The sequence below is a fragment of the Lissotriton helveticus genome, chromosome 8 (genome assembly GCF_964261635.1).
Source record: "Lissotriton helveticus chromosome 8, aLisHel1.1, whole genome shotgun sequence".
Lineage (NCBI taxonomy): Eukaryota > Metazoa > Chordata > Amphibia > Caudata > Salamandridae > Lissotriton > Lissotriton helveticus.
In genome coordinates this window covers 1146797382-1146818709 of record NC_136069.1, presented here as the reverse complement: position 1 = coordinate 1146818709, position 21328 = coordinate 1146797382, and the positions used below count along the sequence as shown (strand labels likewise).

General features: G+C 43.7%; 1 protein-coding gene across 2 annotated transcripts in view; it reads left to right on the top strand.

Annotated features, from left to right (window-relative positions):
• Nucleotides 1-21328, top strand: part of TBC1D8 (TBC1 domain family member 8) — a 559729-nt gene that overhangs the window by 277490 nt on the left and 260911 nt on the right. For both annotated transcript variants that reach the window (XM_078658030.1, XM_078658029.1), the window contains exon 4: nucleotides 8311-8539. In XM_078658030.1, the coding sequence (XP_078514156.1) occupies nucleotides 8311-8539 (229 nt within the window). The remainder of the gene's footprint in view (nucleotides 1-8310; nucleotides 8540-21328) is intronic.

Here is a 21328-nt window from a genome sequence, read left to right as displayed (position 1 = left end):
AAGAAGAAACGGCTGCTCAAAATGGAGGCAGAACGTGGCGGACTCACAGGGACATCGGGGGCCAGGGATGCGCGCAGGGATCTCAGAGCTTCCAGGATATCTCTGACCGTAAGCTCACGCTCACCAGACCGGACCCCCGCGCAATTAGGCAACCCAAGCCCGCTGCCACAAGGCGCTTCATGTTTCAGAGGGTCGGCCGCCATTTCGCGAAGTCAGCCCAGTCGCCGCCCTCCGCGACCCCCAAAAAACAGTTCAAAAATGTAGGACTTCACAGAGCTCCGGGGGGTTCCCAGCAATGGCAGCCTTGGTGCCGAAAGGATGTCCGCCCAATGCGGGTCTCCGCCTACACCAGCACCGGCGCCCCCAACAAGCAGAGTCCGGGCGCAGAGGTCCAGGGCCGCCGGTCAAAGCAGCGGCGGGGGGAGGACCCCTTCACAGAATCAGTCCCCGGTGCATCTCACCCACATCAGCCGCGCGGTCACCAGGGCAGGCCCGGATCAGGATCGCCGGGATTTTCGCACAACGGCTCTCATCATTGGTTCACTCTCTCGACCGGGGCCGACAGTCGTCGGACCCCACAGGCTAGGTCCCGGTCTAGGTTCCACGGAGGCCCCGGTCTTGCGGAGGGCACAACTTCGGAGCCGCTGCACGTCGAAACCTCCGGGCCAAATGGTGAGTACAAGCGAGGTGTTCCGTTTCCGATTCTCCGATAATGTGTCGTCTCCGGACAGGATATTATACAGGATACATGATCAGGCCGGAGGGCTGCGGGAGCCGAGCTAAAAGGCGACCATTACGCTCGCGAGCTTGGCTCCTCGCCATGGGCTTTCTTAAAAGAGTAGTAGTCAGTTTTTGTTTGTGTATTTTGACTAACACTATAAAAATTCCATCAAATTAAAATCGTTCTTATTGACCTCTCCCACAAACTCCTCAGCTGCCGTCCAACTACCTTTCCAAATAACAAAAAGGTTGTCTATGAAGCATACCCATATGATAAGGTTTCTAAACCACTTTTCCAATTGTAGACTCCCGACCACCTGCTCCTACCCCCACCTATATGAAAATTTGCATAGCTAGGGGCGAAGTAGGTGCCCATAGCTGTCCCTCTCAGCTGTATGTAAATCTCATTATTGAATGTGAAAATGTTCTTGGTTAAACAGTATTCAATGATCTTCAGCAGCATTCAGCTGTGTTTGTAAAATGTAATGGGTCTTATTCAGACAAAATATTTAATGGCCCTAAAGCTGCTACACATGTTTTATGCTGGTGTACAGTGATGTAACGTCTAAAGTTATCAGCAGCATGTCCCTCTCCCAGCTTATATCAAAGATCCTCCACAGGAAGTCAGATGTGTCTTTTATATGGAATGGTAGACTTGATACCATAAGATTGATTTAGGTGAGTGGAGTTGGCCTAACGGCTAGGGCGGTCGACTACGAATATGGGGAAGTGGGTTTGAGTCTCTGCAATGACGCTGAATATCCTGTGATTCTGGGCAAATCACTTAATCTCCTTGTGCCTAACAAAAAATGAATGTGTCCTCATGTAATGCAACTGGTGCTTTGTAAAGCGCTCTGATACCTGATTCGGGTTAAGTTCGCGCTATATAAAATTCAGTAAAAATAAAAAATAATCTAGGCACATTCTCATACACACCTCCCTGTGCTGCAATAATAGGGCGTCCAGACGGTTGCTAACATTTTGTGGACTTTAGGGATGAGATAAAAGATTGAACGTTTAGGGTAATCTTATTTTAAAAAAACATATTCATCACCATTAATCAGGCACTTATTTCTCCACATCATAAGATGTTGGTCAAACTCTTATTTCGATTTGATATTCGTTACTCTCACATAATAGCTTGCATCATTCAGATACCTATGGGCTTCTGTCACTGCCTTTGGCCAAAGGACTACATTGCCCACTTTGTCAGAGGATTGCACTATCATAGGCACTCTCTTTTTTTTTATGTTTGCATAGTTTGTTTGTACAATCTTTCTCTCATATCACTTTTCAGCTTTCCTTTGAAACCTTGTTGTGTATGTGTTTCAATTGTTTAAACATAGCCTCATTTAAGGTGTTTATATTGTCATATGGTATTTGTGGGATAAATTTCAACCTGGTCTTGAACTGCGACCCCCCCCCCCCACGCTTCCTCTACATACAAAGTTGTCAGTTCTGTCTCTACATTTTATCCACTTAACTTCCTTCTTCCTCATGTTTCTGTTCAAGAGTTATCAGATCTCTCATTAAAACCACATCAGTTATCAACAAGTTACAATTACATTTAGTTGAAGTTTTCTCTGGTGCGATCAAGACCTATGTGGAATAGTTACTACGGCATACAAACAATTTACAAAAGAATCCTTTTTATAAGTTTCATTACATAAAACATGTGCAGTACTATTAGTTTATGCTGTTGTCTCCAAGTGGAAATGGTGTTTAAGGATAAAAGCTCTTTACAAATGAACAGTTGCTAAGACACAGCTAGCAGATTATATAAGAGAGTATTGGATTACATGTTGAGTTCGGATATTGCCTGTGTGAGGGGAAATGTGTTCTTCAGAAAAGTGGCCATCAACTCACTCACTAGGATAACTAGAGTTGAGCAGACTTCATATTTATTATAAACCGATTTATTTATTTTATAAAGAAACAAAACGGTACAGCACCCAGTACATACAGTTTCTTTGCTGCAAAGCCCACCCCATATATTTTGCCAACATGCATCAGTTTAGTCATTTGTGAGTCCATAGTAGTCCCACCAGTATCCCCAAATTTTGTTGTGTTTGTGAGGGCAACCTCTCGCAATGTATATGGGTTCCTCTGGCTTCGCACACCAATCCACTGCTGCTCGCCATTCAATCAGTGTGGGAGGTTATCAATATTTCCATTTTCTTGAAACGTCCCTCTTGGCAATTATTGTGCCCATCAGAACGTGTCCTCCTCTACTGCCCCCAAGAGGGCTACTTTTGGTGTTAATTCTATCTGTTTTGCTAGTACCCAATTTTAGGATATATCCAAGTGACATGTTAAAAGTCAACATTTGGATCTGTGCAACGGAAACAGAAAGGGGATGAGAACCTACCCACATGCCATAGCTGTTGAGATGTAGATTGTGCGGCATGCAGGTATTTCAATTGAATCGTTTTATGCGGGTTAAAATATAAATTGCCCTGGGGTTCCAACTTGACCTCTCTCTATTCTGCGTCTTCAAGGGATCTGATACAACCCTTCCATTTCTGCTTGAGTGTTCCAAACCTATCCGGAGCATTGTGAGCACACTAGATTTAGTTAGCAGGAGTCCATATCGATAACCTGGTTGCCTTCTAGAAGACCACAGAATAAGCTCAACAGTAACAGATGCTGGGAAGGGGATTCTCCTTTCTAAGCATGCCCACTAAGCTAAACTTCAAAGGGCTCACCCTCCTGCACTACCTCCACGAACAACAATGATGGATATTCATGACTGTGGGCAAGATCCAGTGAAGCTGGTCATCCAGCCGGTGGGTACCACCCAGGCAACTATGACGTTTTCATATCCACACTCGCTGGATTGATGAGACATCATACTCAGAGGCCTGAGGGAATTACTTTGCTTCTTCTGTAACCCACAGAACACTCGTAACTCCAAGATCCAGTATATAGTCAGGAGTCAAAAGCAACATGGTAGTGTCATGATGCTACACATGCATTCCGTCTTAATAGTGAAAATCAGACGAATCTGGTAAATGCTAACATAGCCCTAAGGCTAGGGATATCATTGAAATTCATTTAAGAAATACTGGGTAGCAAATCAGTTTGTTTGAAGGATAACAATTTTTGTTGATGTTTTGATCAGGGTTGGAGTTGTGTGATACTCGGAAAAAGGATTGGACTCAATTTTAGGTTTATGGGAGTGTGACACTGAGGTCTAGGTCAAAGGTTTGGAATAGATCAGGGATACTTTTTGCACCTAGGTTTATGGTTAGGGTGAGTGTCACGGTTAAGTCTCAAAAGAAAATATGCAAGATCATAAAAATGGCAAATCATTGGTGACGTTTTCATTGAAATCCAATAGCGTTTTCCAGTGAAGATATGATCAGTTATTGTTTTCAATGAATAAAATGCAATTGTGCAAATAAAATTCTAAATTGTACCAAGATGAAATGTTTTAGATCTGCTTCTTGACATGCGCGGGGATGCCCAAGGGTAACCAGGCGCTATATAAAACTCAGTAATAATAATAATTTTTATTTCTGCGTCATTAGTCGCTTACGCATATCTATTTGTAGAGCATAATGACTAAATGAAACATGCATTGTCCAGTAGTCCGGGCTTTAATGTGCCATTACACTTAAACATTGGCATTTGCTGTCTATCACATTAAAGCCACCCTATGGGATTAGCTAATGCTGGGGAAAAAATAGAACACATATGTGTTTTCTGTATAGAAAGTCTATATATAAGGTAAACCGTTGAATGTGCCAAACAATTTGGTGATTGAGTGTACTTTTCACATATGAAATAGTCCCTCTTCTATTTTACTGGAAGCAATTCCGAAAAGGCGTAATCATACAGCAAAAAAAGGAGCATGAGGTGAGAGAGAATATTCCTCTTGGTGAAACCGAACGCCATTCTTTTCTTGAAAGGAATTGGCAGCAATAGGTCAGCAGACAACTGTGCTGTCAATCCAGCATTGTTTTGGGTTTCTGTTATGAGGCTGAGGTGGGTGACTTGGGCACAGATGGCTAAAGGTGGTGAGACATCAAGCAGTTCTTGTACTGTAAGACGACTACCACATTTGATGCTGGAGACTGTTTAGGTGACCTGAAGAAGGCTCTTGACCAGGGCTTTAAATGGGTAGGGTCCTTTCAGGTTTCATACAGGGCAGTAATTAAAATGTACATTGAAGCTGGTCCCTGTTGGGAGCTACATTTCATGCCCATAACGTTAATGGCAAAAGCACTGATCGGTTTCTGAACAATCAATGTAAAACACGTTAATATAATCAAGGCAGAGTTTCTCACAATGCTTGTCAGTCGGTCAGAATACATGGTCATCCAATTCTTGGCCTCTCTGCAGAGCAGTGGTCATGTATTCCAGTTGCAATTGTGATTCTTTGCAAATGTGTATGAAGGAAGTATACAGTTGTCAAAGTATTGACAAGGCGACAGTGAGTGGGTATGTTGTGTGTTTGAGGGTGGTGAAGTAAAGGAGATGCAAGGAAGTGCAGTCAGGAGTAAGTTAAAAGAATGGTGAAGAGGAAAGAGATGAGGTGCAAGACATGCAGATGTACAGGCTGTGGGGAGAAAAATGGTGACCCTTCTAACGGAGTGAACATAACAGGAGTGATCGAGACACTCAGAAGACCACTAACCTTCCACAGGCCTCAGTATTGCTTAATTCAGTCTCACAATTTCAGCACTGAAATATTTTCAATAGTAAAGTTTACAACAAAATCATTGTTGTTCATTTATCTTAAACGGCTAACAACCACTGGCTAACCAGTAGTCCTTTCTGGTATTAGATGTGTCAGTTGTTGTGTTCTACATCTGGATACAATAACAGGAAGCTTGGGAGTCACAGAAATCTAGTTCGTTTTTAGGCCACACCTGTATTACACAGGCCACGCGCCCTTTAGAGACCTCCCCATTTTTTTCATCCCACTTAAAGCTCTGCTCTTGACATAAGAGCTAAGGCAGTTCACTGGTGTGTCACACTTTGGGTTTGCACTCCTTCCAAGCATTTGTAGGTGAGAAAAGATCTTGAAGGGGACTTGTGTGATGAAGAAAAGCTATTTCTCTGATTTCGAGTTTCAGGAAATTGAATCCCAGGACTGCTTCCTGGTTAACAATCTTGCTGCAGGGTTCTGTGCCACTGGGAGAACAAGAATGTAACTGGATGTTCCTGTTGCTCCTTGGCAGGAGTGACCCATCATGAACTCAGTGCCCCCCTCTGTCCCATCTTCACATGTTTTGGACGCCCCAAATTAAAATTCAGTTTTAGCAACAAAAAAAAGTTATACTATATAACTTTTTTGTAATAAACGCCAAAAGGGAAAGTTCTATGGTGCCTATTAATGGCACTGTCGGTTTAATATTCAGGCGAAGTCGAGTGATTTTGAACATACATATGGGAGAATGGGAAAATAACTTTAGATCTGTCAGAGAGAGCTGTGGTATTCTGAACATAGTATGCAGAACCTTTGCTGTTGCATGTTCTTTATTATATCTAGAAGTTCCCCGTGTGGAATGGAATGATTCAAAATGGTAAAAGGGGTTGAGAAGGAGGAGCTGAAGAGAGGCGGCTGAGGTGAAAGAAGCCGCTTAAATAAACCTTCTTCCCTTTGAGGATGCGGTGTATGTGTATCTTTACAAGAGCTTGAGCTGTTTTGCAGATTCAATCACAATTCTTGTCATTTTATATTCACAGGGGCGTCCTGTTGTGTTTAGTATTTTGAGGTCAGCAATTGTTGGTTGATCGAGTCATTCATGCCTTCATGAGCCATTCATGCCTTCATGAGCCATTCATGCCTTCATGAGCCATTCATGCCTTCATGAGCCATTCATGCCTTCATGAGCCATTCATTCCTTCATGAGTCATTCATGCCTTCATGAGCCCTTCATGAGCCATTCATGACTTCATGAGTCATTCATGACTTCATGAGTCATTCATGACTTCATGAGCCACTCATGCCTTCATGAGCCACTCATGCCTTCATGAGCCACTCATGCCTTCATGAGCCACTCATGCCTTCATGAGCCACTCATGCCTTCATGAGCCACTCATGCCTTCATGAGCCACTCATGCCTTCATGAGCCACTCATGCCTTCATGAGCCATTCATTCCTTCATGAGTCATTCATGCCTTCATGAGCCATTCATGCCTTCATGAGCCATTCATGACTTCATGAGTCATTCATGACTTCATGAGCCACTCATGCCTTCATGAGCCACTCATGCCTTCATGAGCCACTCATGCCTTCATGAGCCACTCATGCCTTCATGAGCCACTCATGCCTTCATGAGCCACTCATGCCTTCATGAGCCACTCATGCCTTCATGAGCCATTCATGCCTTCATGAGCCACTCATGACTTCATGAGCCACTCATGACTTCATGAGCCACTCATGACTTCATGAGCCACTCATGCCTTCATGAGCCACTCATGCCTTCATGAGCCACTGGTTGATTATAAACAGTCTTGAAAGACGGATGGTGGTTTGCCATTGCTCAATTGGCATAAGGCTTGTCTCAATTTCATTGGTGAAGCAATTAGAAGAATGCGCACAGGAAACAACGTTGTCTTTTCTTGGCTTTACTGAGATGGGAAAACCTATTCAACTGCATACAATGGTGGCCGATTAATCTAAGCAAGGACTTTGCAGAAATGAGCAAATGCATGGTATCGGCTTCATTGCCCCCTGCAAGATTGATGTCTGTTGCTCTGGATCCTGCCTCCCTGCCTCTTCCTTGAAACTCTTGCTCCCTGGTCCCCGTATGCACGGGTTTTCCATGGCCGGGTCTGTGTCTTGCCTACTCTATTCCCTCCATCTTCAGTGGCGGCTGTGCCTGATGCAACTAAATAGGGCAGCGCGGGGGAGGGAACCATAAATACATTAAATTAAATATATATTACAAAAAGAAATTACCTGACTCTGCGTCCGCTCTGTCTTCCTCCTCTCCCCATCTTCGACTGGCGCACACTGCGCAGGCTATTCCAAGCATGAGAGCAGTGCTGTGATTGGACTGAGTGGCCTGCATTTCCGCACAGACAGTGCCTGGGAGCCGGTGGCTTTTCTCCACCCCGCTGTACAACACAGCCAGGTGCAGAAATGGTAAGTGTGCATGGCGGTTTGGCCGGCCGAAGAAAGCCGTCCAAACGGTCATGCGCACTTAGTAGTGCCCACAACTCCGCTTCCTGAAGCTCGGGAGGATGGCCCTGCCCGCCCGCAACTAGTCTACCCAGCAGAGGCAACGACAAACAAGAAAATGATAATAAAATAATCTGGGTAGCAGCAGTGTATAAGCTCCTCCGCTATAGCGGGGGAGCTGCCCTTGCCATCGACCATTTTATGACATTAACTTCAGAGAAAGGACACATTTCAAATAACCACTTACACACGATTTATGTTTACACAATTGCTGTATTCAGTTGTTAGACTGGTATTAATGGGGGGAAACTTTTCCCCCACAGTACAAATGTGTGTTAAGATGACAAAATAGTGAAATAATACTAGCACAGTGAATGTTGCCCCCTGCTTTGGTCCTCTGTTGCTGCATAATACCTGGTCCCTGCCTAAAGTTCCCTTCTCCTCCATCCTGACAGGGGCTGATTGCACAGGAGAGCAGTAGTAAGCTGGCTGAGCAGGAAGACGAGCCGGAGAAATTTCGGGAGGCGCTGGTGAGATTTGAGAGCAGATTTAACTTCCCCGAAGCAGAGAAGCTCATTGCAAACTACTCCTGCTGCTGCTGGAAGGGGCGCGTCCCCCGCCAAGGGTCGCTGTACCTGAGCATCAACCATTTCTGCTTCTACTCCTTCTTCCTGGGCAAGGAACGTAAGTAGATCGCAGAGTATTGTGGCTAGGTTATAAAACATGGACCTGTCTCATGGGGAGGTTGTGCCACATTTTGTGAGGATGGCAATCAGGATGCTGGCGGGGGTAGTAATGTTAAATTAATGATCACCAATTGGCATCAAATTGAATATGACAAACTATCCTTCCAAGCTTGTGAATTAGTAACCGAGGCACAGGGAGAAACCAGTGATTTAGATTTTAAGGATCACACATTGTGTCATAGTGTCTGAGCAGGTGCTTACAGTCCAAGTTTCACGTCTCCGATTGGCCACACTTGCAGCCCAGATCCCCAAGTCTAGAAAACTCACCTGCATGCTAGTATGTAAAACTTTTGTAAGAGTTTCCATATTTCTATTTGTCCCCTGCCTTTACTAGGGGTTTTACCCTCAGCACTAAGCAGCAGATTCGGTTTTCATTTTCAGGTTCACTGAAGACACTTGTCAACATATAGAATGTGTTCAATTCTGAAATCATGACAATCAGGTGACCGTTGTAAAGAATTGACTGTCCGTTAGCAAATTGCTCACTAGGATTCTTTAACATAAATGCTGTCTGCCAGTAAATTGTTTTAAGGCTTGCATTTCTTCTGTAAATTGCTGTGCACTGTTTTTATCAAGTTGTTAGGGAGATCTCTGTATACATTAGACGTTTCAGTATTTTATCAGCCATGCTAAATCTCTGGCCTTCTGCAGGTATTTTGTTTTTGTGCCAAAAATGTTGATAACTGTCTTGCGGCATGGTGTTGAGTACAAACTGAGGCAGCACCGTGCGCCCATGGTCTTCTCCGTGTTCTTCTGTGGAATAGTACTGGGTTGTCTTTTGCTGGCTTGGGATGCAGGATGCTGTTGCGTTAGTGCTTAACCTGGTGTTATACTGCATTTTTCTTTAAGCTTTTCACTTCCTCTCTATCCACTCATGGTGGATCTGCTCAATCGTGCTTCTTACAGATCTGCCTGTTTTTTGGTAGTACTTTTAATGGCATCTAGGTTTGAAATTTGGCATCTGATCTACAGGTAGATGAGCCACACCCTACAACTCCCATCAATGGTAAACACTGGCAGACTCACTAAATGCTTCTTTTTGAAGAGTATTAGTTAAATGTGTCTTGGCATATATTTTCCATAACTGCTATGCGCGTGTGCCTGGAGGCACCTAGTTCAGGATGTAATTGTTCTGTTCCTTTCTTTAGCATGCCCTGGGACATCTGCCACTAACTGTGCTCCGGAGTCATCAAGATAGGGCGTACCAGTAACTCTGAAGGGATGTAGTTTCTGTCTGATCACTAAAGGGACATTAGAGTCTTCTTGAAAATTAGGTATTGGGTAGGGAATTGGGTAATCTGGTCACAATTTCCTAGGTAATCTTAATTTCTTCCTAGGATCTCACCTGGAGACTTCACCTGCAGATAAAGCTTTCAGGTGAAATGCACCGGGACCACAGAGTTCCAGCAGAACTTTTATACCAGTGGGGCCTGTGACTTCATATACTGGTCATTGTTAATAATGAAGCCCTAGGTCTTGTTACGTACCTGGCAGGCCCCACTGTAAATGCCTGTTGAGCAAGCCACAGGGTATGTGGTGCCAACAGTCCATCACAATTACCTTCAACTAACCAAAACGACATCAGCGCCCAATTTACGATTGTGAACCGCAGCCAATGATAACTATTTAATTTATTAGTGTTTTAATAAAGTGGTACACAACACCTTTAGATATCTCAGAGCACCTTGCTGCAACGATCGAAGAGGGAGCAGATTTGATAGATCTGGAGACCGATGAATCTGATAGTCTGTTAGCTGAAGGATGACACTTGCTGGTGAGAATTCTTGTTCATATATCCCAAAAATCCTGTATCCAAGTTTTGGGGGTTGGAGACTAGAACTTACGCAAAGGAAGTATGGTGGAGCAATAAACAGAAGCAGTTGAAACTTGCTCTGGTGTTGATTTACTTCTTTGGACATTATATTTTATTTTGAGGGTGCCCTAGATGGACCGAGACTTCTTTTATGAAGCACAAGATGATAACATGCCTGGATGCCCTTATATTACTGTGTTTTGCATTGTATATTCACAATAGACCTAAAGCACATGCCTTGAAAAGCTTCGCAGGTTTACATGCCAGAGCGAAATATTTGTACATGTGCACGAGTTAAAGAACAACATTTTTTTTTTTACCTATTGGTACCAACGAAAGTGCTGTTTTATTTGACATGAGAAAAAAAAAATCGTCCTTAAACTGAAAAGAGCGTTTTATTTGCCTTTTTGAATTCATATTTTACTCTGGTTAATATGTGAGTGCATAGCGACATCTAAGCCAGTCGACTGACCATGTCTTGTGCAGAAGTATGATGGTTTTCCTTCCTGTGCTCAAGTTAAATAAATTGTAGGGTTTTACCAAAGCCTCTAACCAGGAGTTCAGCAAGCAGGTCTGTTCCTCTTTCAGTGATTGCCCCCTACTCATCTGATATTACACCTGGTAGGAGTAAAAGAAAAGCAGCTGAAGATAGGTCTCTTGTGTGCTTGTAGTGCTCTTTAGTTTTCTGCTGAACTCTTTAGGCGCTGTTGGAGTTGACAGTGGGAATATCTGTAAGGACTCGCTCGTTGACTGTGGCGCAGGTGGTCTGCGCCAACTTTAGATTGACTTTTCTGCCTCTAGTTGATTTGCATGAAAGAGAGCGAAGCGCAACAATAACCAGAAAGATGCTAATCTCAGTCCGGTTTACTATCTCTGGTTATACTGTAGGCCTCTGACTGCATAAAGATGACTGTATTATACCATTTTTGGAGAATTTAAGCCACTGGAACGACATGGAAGAAATCTCGATTCTTCGACAACTTCACAAAAATTGTTATTCTATTTGGACTATTTTGATGTGCTAGACATAAGTATTTCCACAAAAAAGTGCCTACCCAAATGACTTCGTTTTCTTTGAAACGCCCTCCTAGGTTTTTTTCCTGAACCCTTTATTGCTAGTTTATACGTTTTTTAATTATTTGTATACCTGCGTTTGGCTGGACATTCGGTTGTTTATCTCCTGCTATATTGCATTGAGCTTGTTGATTTCTGCATTCCTAGGTGCTTCTGGCAGGGTTTTGTCTTGAATTGCGGGCGGTTTATGCAACCTAAAGGCATTGGTATGGTTATATTTAGTGTCTTTCGGCGCACCTATCTGTAAAGAGTTAGATTTAGTTTGTTGTAAATGCTTTGTTACAACGTGTTAAACTTGTAGTTTGTTTTTCTCCCCTAACGTGCTTGTAATTCCCTCATAGTACACGTATACAAAAGTTACATTTGGCAAAGATTAAAAAGAATCTTGGTCAAACTTGAAAGGAACAAAAACAACAAAACGAGAAAACAAGACATGTTTGGGCGCGTCTTAGATTTATTGGTTTAATCACAGTAGTGTATCTCACAAGATTCCACTTTGGGGATGCGGTGTAGCTTGAGCGTTGCTGAAAGACGGTGCTCTGGAGAGATGGCCAAGGGTGGCAGTGGGACATGTGCAAACGGTAAAGCCTGGCAAATGTTTGACAAGTGTAACACAATCGATAAGCTTTTCCTAATTGCGGTTCCAGGCAGTCACAATGACAGGTGTTTATTTAACTTTTTAAAGTGGCATTATTTTTGAGAAATGCTTCTAGTCTAATCCAGCTAGGTCATTGTGGCCTTGATGTATTGTTAGAATTGTGTTGAGCACATAAATGCCCGTAGTGCACTCATGCCACCAAAATGGCCTCTAGGCACTAGACAATCTACAGCTCAGCCAGGCATTAGAATGTAAGTGTGCTAATACAGAAACAGGCAGATGGCAGCGTCCCTGAGTGTACACCGATTATGAGTGCAAGTTACTCAGTTTGGTGGCCTCCATTGTAACCCGTCTATCCCAGACTCCCTTCAGTAGACCCTAACTACTTTACAAAAGGGACTTGGGGAATTTAGCAGATCTCTTCTGATGGGTGTATGATGATACATAGCAAACACTCACATCGCATGCCTTTACATCGCATGTGCCCTTACATCGTGAGTAATCACATCGCATACCGTTACGTCGCATTCGTATAGGCATGCATGTGAAATAGTTACATCGCGAACAGACACCCTCATGTTATTACATAGCAATTTTTTGCCGTATGCGCATTTCCCTCACCCGACCCTAAACCCTAATCCTTGAACCATGAAACAGTACCCTACAATATGGCACGCTAACCCTTCCCTAAGCCCTAAACAGTAAATCAAGCCTACACTACGACCACAACCCTAAACCCTAATCCCCAAAGGTCAAAACAGTCCCTATACTGAAGGTAGCCCTAAGCCCTACGGAAACCCCAAAACAGCACCAATAGTACACGAAGCCCTAAGCCCTAATGCAACCCCAAAACAGCACGCATTCTCTAAGTAGCCCTAGTAGCCCTAACGCAACCCCAGAACAGCACCCATTCTATAAGTAGCCCTAGTAGCCCTAACGCAACCCCAAAACAGCACCCATTCTATAAGTAGCCCTAGTAGCCCTAACGCAACCCCAAAACAGCACCCATTCTACAAGTAGCTCTAGTAGCCCTAATCCCCCACCTCAAAACAGCACCTATACTGCAACTAGCTCTAAGCCCTAACGCAACCCCAAAACAGCACCTCCTTACCTGTCTCGTCGTTGTTCCAGCGTTGTCTCCCTGTCGTCTGTGTCCCCCGGAGGCCATCTCGGCGCGCGTCCATTACATCCCATGCGTTGGGAATGCATGCGTTCTAAATGCGCATGCGAAAGCATCAGATGAACACACGCCTCACTGAGATATGGCATCTCCGGAGTCATCAGACTGTCACACTAGTTTTTCAAGTGTCCGGCGTCCAGGCGTTTTTTCCACCAGTACTTCCTTATGAAAGACGAGTAGACTGGTGATCTGCGATCTTACTTAAATCTTTACAGAATAATACTACCCCTCTAAAAATCCAGGATGGTTATACAATACCACTGGTTGCACATTATCCACTGCCAGGATGCAAGGTTCACTTGCTGTACTCCGAAAAAGAGTCACAGACTTTTCTATCACAAAAAGAGTCCATGTACTCCTAAAATGTTCATCACGTATATGTCTGCAGAAACTAACCTTGAATTACGCATACATGAACACCAGGTTCAGCAAGCTAGTGACTTCGCATTGAGCAGCATCCACCTATCTCTAGACATACTCCACTCTCTGGTAACTTAGTGAACCAACTGGTTGTATGATACATAAATGCATGCCTAAACAACGCGGTCTGAACCACGATCGCGTCTTTACCATGCATGCCATTACAACAAATTTTGTTGTAAAGGCATGATTGGTAAAGGGATATGCATGGTAAAGATCACATCCCAGACCCCTTGCCCTAAAACCCGATACCCCAGCCCTGCAATCCACCCTATCCTAACACTAAAAACTACCTTGACTTCCCACCCTGAGCCCTAAAACCCGCCCCTGCCCAAAAAACGACTCAGACAGCCCTCGCCCTAAGTCCTAAAACTGACCTCCAGCCATGAAAACTGCCCCTTCCCCACTGCCCTGATCCCTAAAACCCAGCCCTAAAAACTACCACACCCCCCCTCCAGCCGCACTGAACCCTTAAACTGACCCCTAGCCCTAAAAACTACCCTACATCCCAAAATCCAACCCATCCCCACTTAGCACGCCACGTCCCGGTCCCCTTCCTCTCCTGATCCTTCCTGTTCCTCTCCCTGCCCATTCACTCTGCATCTAGACAGCTGTTAAGACATATGTGTGGTTCAGGCAAGCTTTGTTCCGCTTGCTTTGAAACGGCATCCATGACTCAGCCTGTGTTGTAAAAACCGTTTCCCACCAAAAGTGTGCATAAAGCCGATTCAGAAGTTCCAATACGTTAGAATTGTTTTGATCACAAAATGGGACAATATTTCAATGTCCAGAGAAGGTTGATGAAACCACTGGCAGAACAGTCAGTCCAGCCTTTTCATCTAGCAGGCAACTACTGGATGACCATCTGCGTTGCAGATGGTTATCAGATTCCTTGCAAATTCAACTGTTGCTGCATTGGACCAAAAGATAAACTGTGGTCTGTCCCCATCTTCTAAGTGTTTCTTCTGTTCCGGGCTTAGAAGAGAGCCTACTAAAAGGAGTACATATGAGCGTACCAGTCACTTTGGCAACCACCGCAATCCACTTACCAGAGTTCAGCTGGAATACACTGTAGCCTTCCTTGTACTTTAAAGCCTGTGCACAAGAGAAGATGGGAGAAGTCAAATTACAACCTCATAACAATTTAAATTGAAAGCAATTTACATGATATTTAATTGATTTCTACTAGTTCCCCAAAGAAGAGTAGTTTTTTTTAGCCTTCTTTTTATTAAACAAATGTCAGTGATAATGTGCAGCATTACAGCATTCAGTTGTACATGTGCATCCCACCTTACATTGTAGTCTACAGATTTTTTATTGCGACAATCCCACCAGATCAAAGGTCATCCCTAGTAATACCCTAGGCCCGTCAACCCCAATCTATCTAACCCCTCCCACTTTGATAGCATAACCTCCCCCAAGGATTCCTATATGTATCCCTTTGGCCCCACACAAAGAAGGGTAGTTTTGACCAATGTCATCACTTGAATGTTCCACTTAAACAATTTGGCACAAGTTTCTCCCAGTTATGGTGTCTGGCCATGGATCTTTGTGATTGTATGTTAGACTATACCTTTCTCCTTGCCAACTTCTGCATGGCAGAGTGACACATGTAGAGGCAGACAGGCTTGTGAGACTTCCCCATACCCTTAATAAATATGAGCTGAAGCTTAGGGTGCCATGCTAAGTGTATGACAATTATTTGCAGATTAACTATTTAGCAATAAGCAACAGCACTGTTGCCCATATTATGCTTCTTCGGTCTGCATACCCTGTGTTAGACTGGCTGTCAAAGTTCTTCAAACTTGTTATTGGTTTGCATTCAAAGGCCATCATTATTAGGTTCGGATGCAGCTGGACCCAAAGTAGAACTGTATTTTCTGCCTATGTGAACCGAGCATATGTGGTTCATTGAATTATTGTTCGAGATCTACTTCTGTCGCCCATGGTGGAAGGATTATCCCTTCTCATTTCAATTGCTGAACGTACATTTACGATATTTAATGTTGGCAGAGTCTTGAAAGTCTTAGAACGCAGGGAATATGGATGAAGAAATGGACATTAAAATAATTATTAGAACATTGGTATGTTGGGAGCTCCATTGAAAACAATGGAGTGCTCGGGGCTTATAATGGCTGGTATAAGCCCGGAGCTCCAACATTCCAATATTTCTTTGTTCACCGCTCTGGCTGTGAATAAAGGCTTCAGGGAGCGTGAGGGGATTCCAATCCCCTCGCGCTCCCATAAGGCTTTGTTCTTTTTTGTTAGAACATTCTGCCCTCTAGTGGCAGAATGTTCTAATAGCCTTATAGCCCTTCGTAGCTGGGCTATACCGGCTATTAAAGTCCCTCTCCCTTATTAAAGGCCCTCGGGGCCTTTAATACCCGGTATTGCCCTCTACGGCGGGCTATAAGGCTATATTATAGTGTGGATGAGATCACGAGACGATTGACTAGTCAGGCTGAAAAAACTGTCATATTCTCAGCCCCACTGAGACATGGCCGCGGACAATGCACTCACCAATACTGAGTTATCAACACATCCAGTTTCAAAGATTGCGTTTTGTGGGAACGTGGAATGTAAGAGGAACCAATTACCCAAGAGATGGACCTGGTAACAAATCCTCATTTTCCATAAAGTAGAAAGTTCTTAAAAGAAGCAGTGCAAGTCTTGCTTCTGTTCTTGGATAGCAATGTCTCCCTCCATTAGGGTCTCTCAGCCATACTCTTACCAAAGCAGCAGCAGTTTCGTCCAGTCCTTCAGCAACTCCTGGAGAAACAACATTTGCTCTACAGAATCTGGATGGTGACTTGACATGGAAATAATTAACTACCTGAATGCAAGAAAGGAGCAAACATCAAGGTCAACAGGGGTAAAAAAAAAAACACAAAGGAAAGGAAGGGTTGACACTGAAATTGACACTTAGCAAGCTGAACAATTTTTGAGTGCTCTTGCATCATTTTACCATGAGCTTCTTACTTGAAATAGCTTTACGGGTTGAAAGTCGTATCACTGTCGATATAAGGTGTTACCCATCCCCTTTAAGCAGGAATAGCAGACATCTGCAAGTTTAATGATGTAGACTGGTGGGTTGTTTTGCAGTTGTCGGGGGAATAATGAAGGGTGGAGGAATCTGTCTATGCTTTCTTTCCTTTACCATAGACTACCGATAAGGAATGGAACATAAGTTTATCCAGCACATATAAACTCAGAAACCCAAGCAGCCAGTTAAAGGCCGGACAGTCATAATTACTGATGTATGCGTTTACATTTTTCTGTGTTTTTTGTCACATTGTTATTTTCCTGTGTCAAGGGGAACTGGAAGAGAAATCATCTTGCGGGTGAGGTGAAATAGCACATGGTGATATTTTGTGTTTTACATATATGCTTAGACTATCACGATGCGCCTGACCGCTCAAAACTTGAACAGTCTTAACTCGCCCCCAAAAAATGCTAATGCACCAACTGCCATATATAGAGCAGGAGATCTGGGCATTTGGTAGGTAGGAAGATGGGGAATTTGTTTCGTGATATTTGCAACATTTGGCTAGGCCCTACTGGAGCCACTGCAACGCGAATCTAGCTGGACATCTTAGCAGGTCATGCCCCCAGGACCAGATCTTGGAAGACTTTCTAAGCATTCTTTGCAATTTTGTCAAGGAAGATTGTATTTTTGTAAACCTATTTTATTTGCATTTTCATAAACAATGCTGCAGAGCAACAGTGGTAATTGGGAGGGTGCAAACCTCTAATAACAAATGCAGCCCTGGTGCACTTAGGATATATACCCTTTCCACAACAGCTGCTCCTTCAAAATGGAGGACCAATGAGCCAGACAGACTACAATGAACAACACTCCTCCCTCTAACTACCCCCCACCCATCCCTTCCAATCCAGGCTGGCAAATAATTAAGTGTTTGCGTAAATGCAAGCGAGAGTGAAGAGCAGAGGGCAAACATGGTGCCGGTGTGGGCCCACTGCACTCTGGGTACCTGTTGTAGACCTGCTGCATCTGCTGGGAGAGAAGGTGTGCATCTTCAGCATTCTAGGAGACCCCAAACAGTAGCGAGTGAGCCCCTCAAGTGTGTTACTCTGCTGGTGACTGTGGTGCAACGATATCCTCATCTCTACTTGGGACTGAGTCATCGTCTGAGTTATCATTGATCTTTCGTAGCTCCTCTATAACACCCTCCAATGCTCTGACCACTTCCATGGAGCCGTGGCCCCTTTTAGCTTCCCGTAGGAGTACACCTAGCCAGGTGATAGCTACGCGCACCAAAGCCAACTGCAAGAATTTATAGCACATTTTTTGCCCTTTGGCCAGATAATATTGCAGAGGAGGCAGGAAGCCGGAGTGGAATCAAAGCTGATGTGTACTGCCCTATGTATTTCAGGGACAACCCGTGCACAATATCTCTGTACTCCACATAAGGGGCATAACGCTGAGCGGGTAGGATCCCATTTCTGGCATCCCCATGGCATTATGTAAGACCTATGCAAAAAGTTCTAATGAGTTGTGCATTACAGGACACCGTAGGAGTACTTTCATTAACTCTACTCCAGTCTCTGTCAGTGAGCGTAATCATATACCGGCCCCCTCCACATGTCAACATAATACCCAAGGTTCGGGTAGATTTAGGGGCCGCAGGATATGTGGCCCAAGTCAATTTAGCGATGTCTGCCAATCCGGCATATTGCAGAAAGTGACCAGGGCCAATCTGAAAAGTGTTGCAAGCCTCTTCAGAAGAAATAAAATGCTCATCTGGATATAAATCCACTAGCCATTAACAACCACCCTCACGCCAGGCCTGAAAGGACATATTATCCAGTAGTAATCTGATGGGTTTCAAAATTCCTACCAGGAGTTCCCTATGGAACGAGGTCTGCCTCAAAACTGACAGGGCAAACCTATGCCACTAAATGGCCGTATATCAGACAATTAAATAATTGTCCAAAGAAACACTGCACCCTCCATTAATAACTCTGAAAGGCGCGCCACCTGCACCCTGCCCTGCAACAACCTTTTCTCATGATTATCGGAAGGATCCACCCACCGAGCTGCATATTGCAATTGAGCAGCAGAATAGTACAACTCAAGGTGCGGGACTTTAAGGCCCCCATCAGCAGACCGCCTAGTCAAGGTCTACAAATTAGCAGCTATAACTAGACCGATGCATAGAGTCAGATGCTGCAGTTAAGTCTATGGAACCCATACAGAGGGACCACTTCTTAGCCCTAGTATATTTACCCGTAAACAAAAGGCGGTTGAGACACTGCTCTAGCGTTACCAATCTAGGGCAAAAGCATACTGTACTTCAGAGATAATCCCTTTTTTGTCTGCCCAACACTCCAGCCTGTTAAGAAGAATTCATCTTAAAACCTTTACCATTGAGTTGAGCAGAGAAATTGGGCGATATCAAGAAGGGAGAATCCGGTCCTATTTAAAACAAATAAAAATCAGAACTATAATTTCTTCCGACCAGGATGACGGGAAAAATTCAACAATAGCTGCCCTTATCATATTTGTTATCAAAGAGGCTGAAGTGAGTTATTACTTTTAAAAACATCGACTGGGACTCCATCCGGTCCTGGATCTTTCCTGATAAGGCTGTCGGCAATGAGTCTCCTTTCTCCTGAACCTGTATGAAGTGTTCAAATAACTCTATAGAGCCCATCTGTACCAGTGAGTCCACAAATCCTCACCTATCTCTCTTTGATTGAAGTTAAAAACTTCTGAAAAATATTCCGACCTCTTATCGCAGGACATATCAGATCAGAAGTGTTCAAACTAGAGGAACTAAAATGTGATGCATTCACCACACGCCAAAACACACCAGTATCTTTACATTTACCAGCCATCTCTAAATCAGCCAAGGCCTTTTCTTTTAATTAGTTGTTTACCAAGTTTCAAGGTCTAATTATAATTTGCTCTGGCTTCTCTAATTTCAGTGATTGATTTGGACTACCCTTAAGAGCCTGTAGGAATTGTTTTTGAGTCTTTGCGCAGTCGTGATTGAACCAATCTCTCTTAAAATTAGCCCTAACTTGGGTGTTGCTGATTAACAGTGAACTTATAAACTCAATAAGTAGTTGAAAGGTGCGTAGAATTTCATTGAGGGCTCCCTCATGGCTTAAACATACCCCCAAAAGTCCTTGATAATCTTTACATAGAGTTTTTAAAATATTTAGTGAGTGCAACTACTGTACCTCTTATTTGCCCCACCTCATTTTTTTACGCGGTGCAAAACTGGCTTGGCAACTCTTGATGACATTCACGAGAAATTTGTGCCTTTTTGCTTGCGGCTCTTCCACTGCCTGTTGCCTAGCTCACCACCAAGAATGGGGAAGTAGACACATACCAGACGGGAGAGGGTAGATGTTGAGCTGGATGTAACATTAGTGAGGATTGGCTGGCTGGGTGCTGCAGGTCGCAAAGCGCTAAAGCCTGTGAGCTCAAGCTAAGCGTAGTTACACGCATGCCCGAGCACACTTACAATATTCATCCCTTGCATTTATTAAGACAGGACATTGCACAATATTAGTCTGCAAAAATTTCTTCTGTTTTAATTTCCATTCTTTTATCCGGCCCACACTGTGTTTCGTCATCTGGGACTAACCCACGACTGCCTTAGGGCTGTATTGACGCGAATAATAGCCGATAAACCTCTGTGCCGGTTGTACTTCCGTCCTGGCCATGGGAGGCAGGGAAAGGTGAATACGTTCCAATTTATTTGGCCCCAGTGGGATCCGATATCCGCGTTGAATCGCGTCTGTGAGAGAGGACTCCACTAGATGCTCTTTATCGCACTTTCGTGCGTGGACGTTTCTCAACGGTCCAGACCAGCTTCCAGTATGCCTGCTGTGTATACCATTGAGGACTAATAAATAAAATAAAAAATATATAGCAATACAGACCACATTCAGTTCCCTTTTAATCTCATGGCTACTTCATATATTTGAGTTGCGGTCAACATGATTTAAAAGATGTGGGTACATGTAGGCCAGGATTAGGACACTCAGGGCACTTACGGCTCTCCTTTCGTATTCCTCTTCGGACACAGGAAAGGCAAGGAAAGTATTCTTTTGGTGCTGGAGGAATGCATTCAGGATAGTGGCATTCTTTCAATGGAGCCACGTCCTCCACCACTCCTTTCTAGGAGCACACTTGCTTGCTCGACTGCAACAAAACTACCTATTACAGACTACTGTAATTGTACAAAACTCATCATGGAATCTGGAGACCAATCTTTGAAAACAACATAAGCTTTGAAGGATGCCAAATGAAACAAATGAACAGGCAACTCCTTGTACCAGATGTATGACTTTCAAGCTGCATTGTAAGGCTCCAACCTTTGATCTAATCTATCTACACCTCCAATATGTGTGTTGTAGTCTAAAATGTACATATGCTACCTGACCCCAAACAGTCATAGATAAATATGCTTTAATCATGAATAGTTGTGAGCATGTTAACATCTCCTCTGTCTGAAAACTTAAAAGCAAGCAGTTCATTACTGTGCAAGGCTCTACTCTGTCCACTTTAACATGTTTTACACAAAAGCTCTATAGAGGAACCTTAACAGTTCGAGTGCATTGTACCACAAGCCACAGTGCCCACTTTGAACAATTCCATGAATAATTG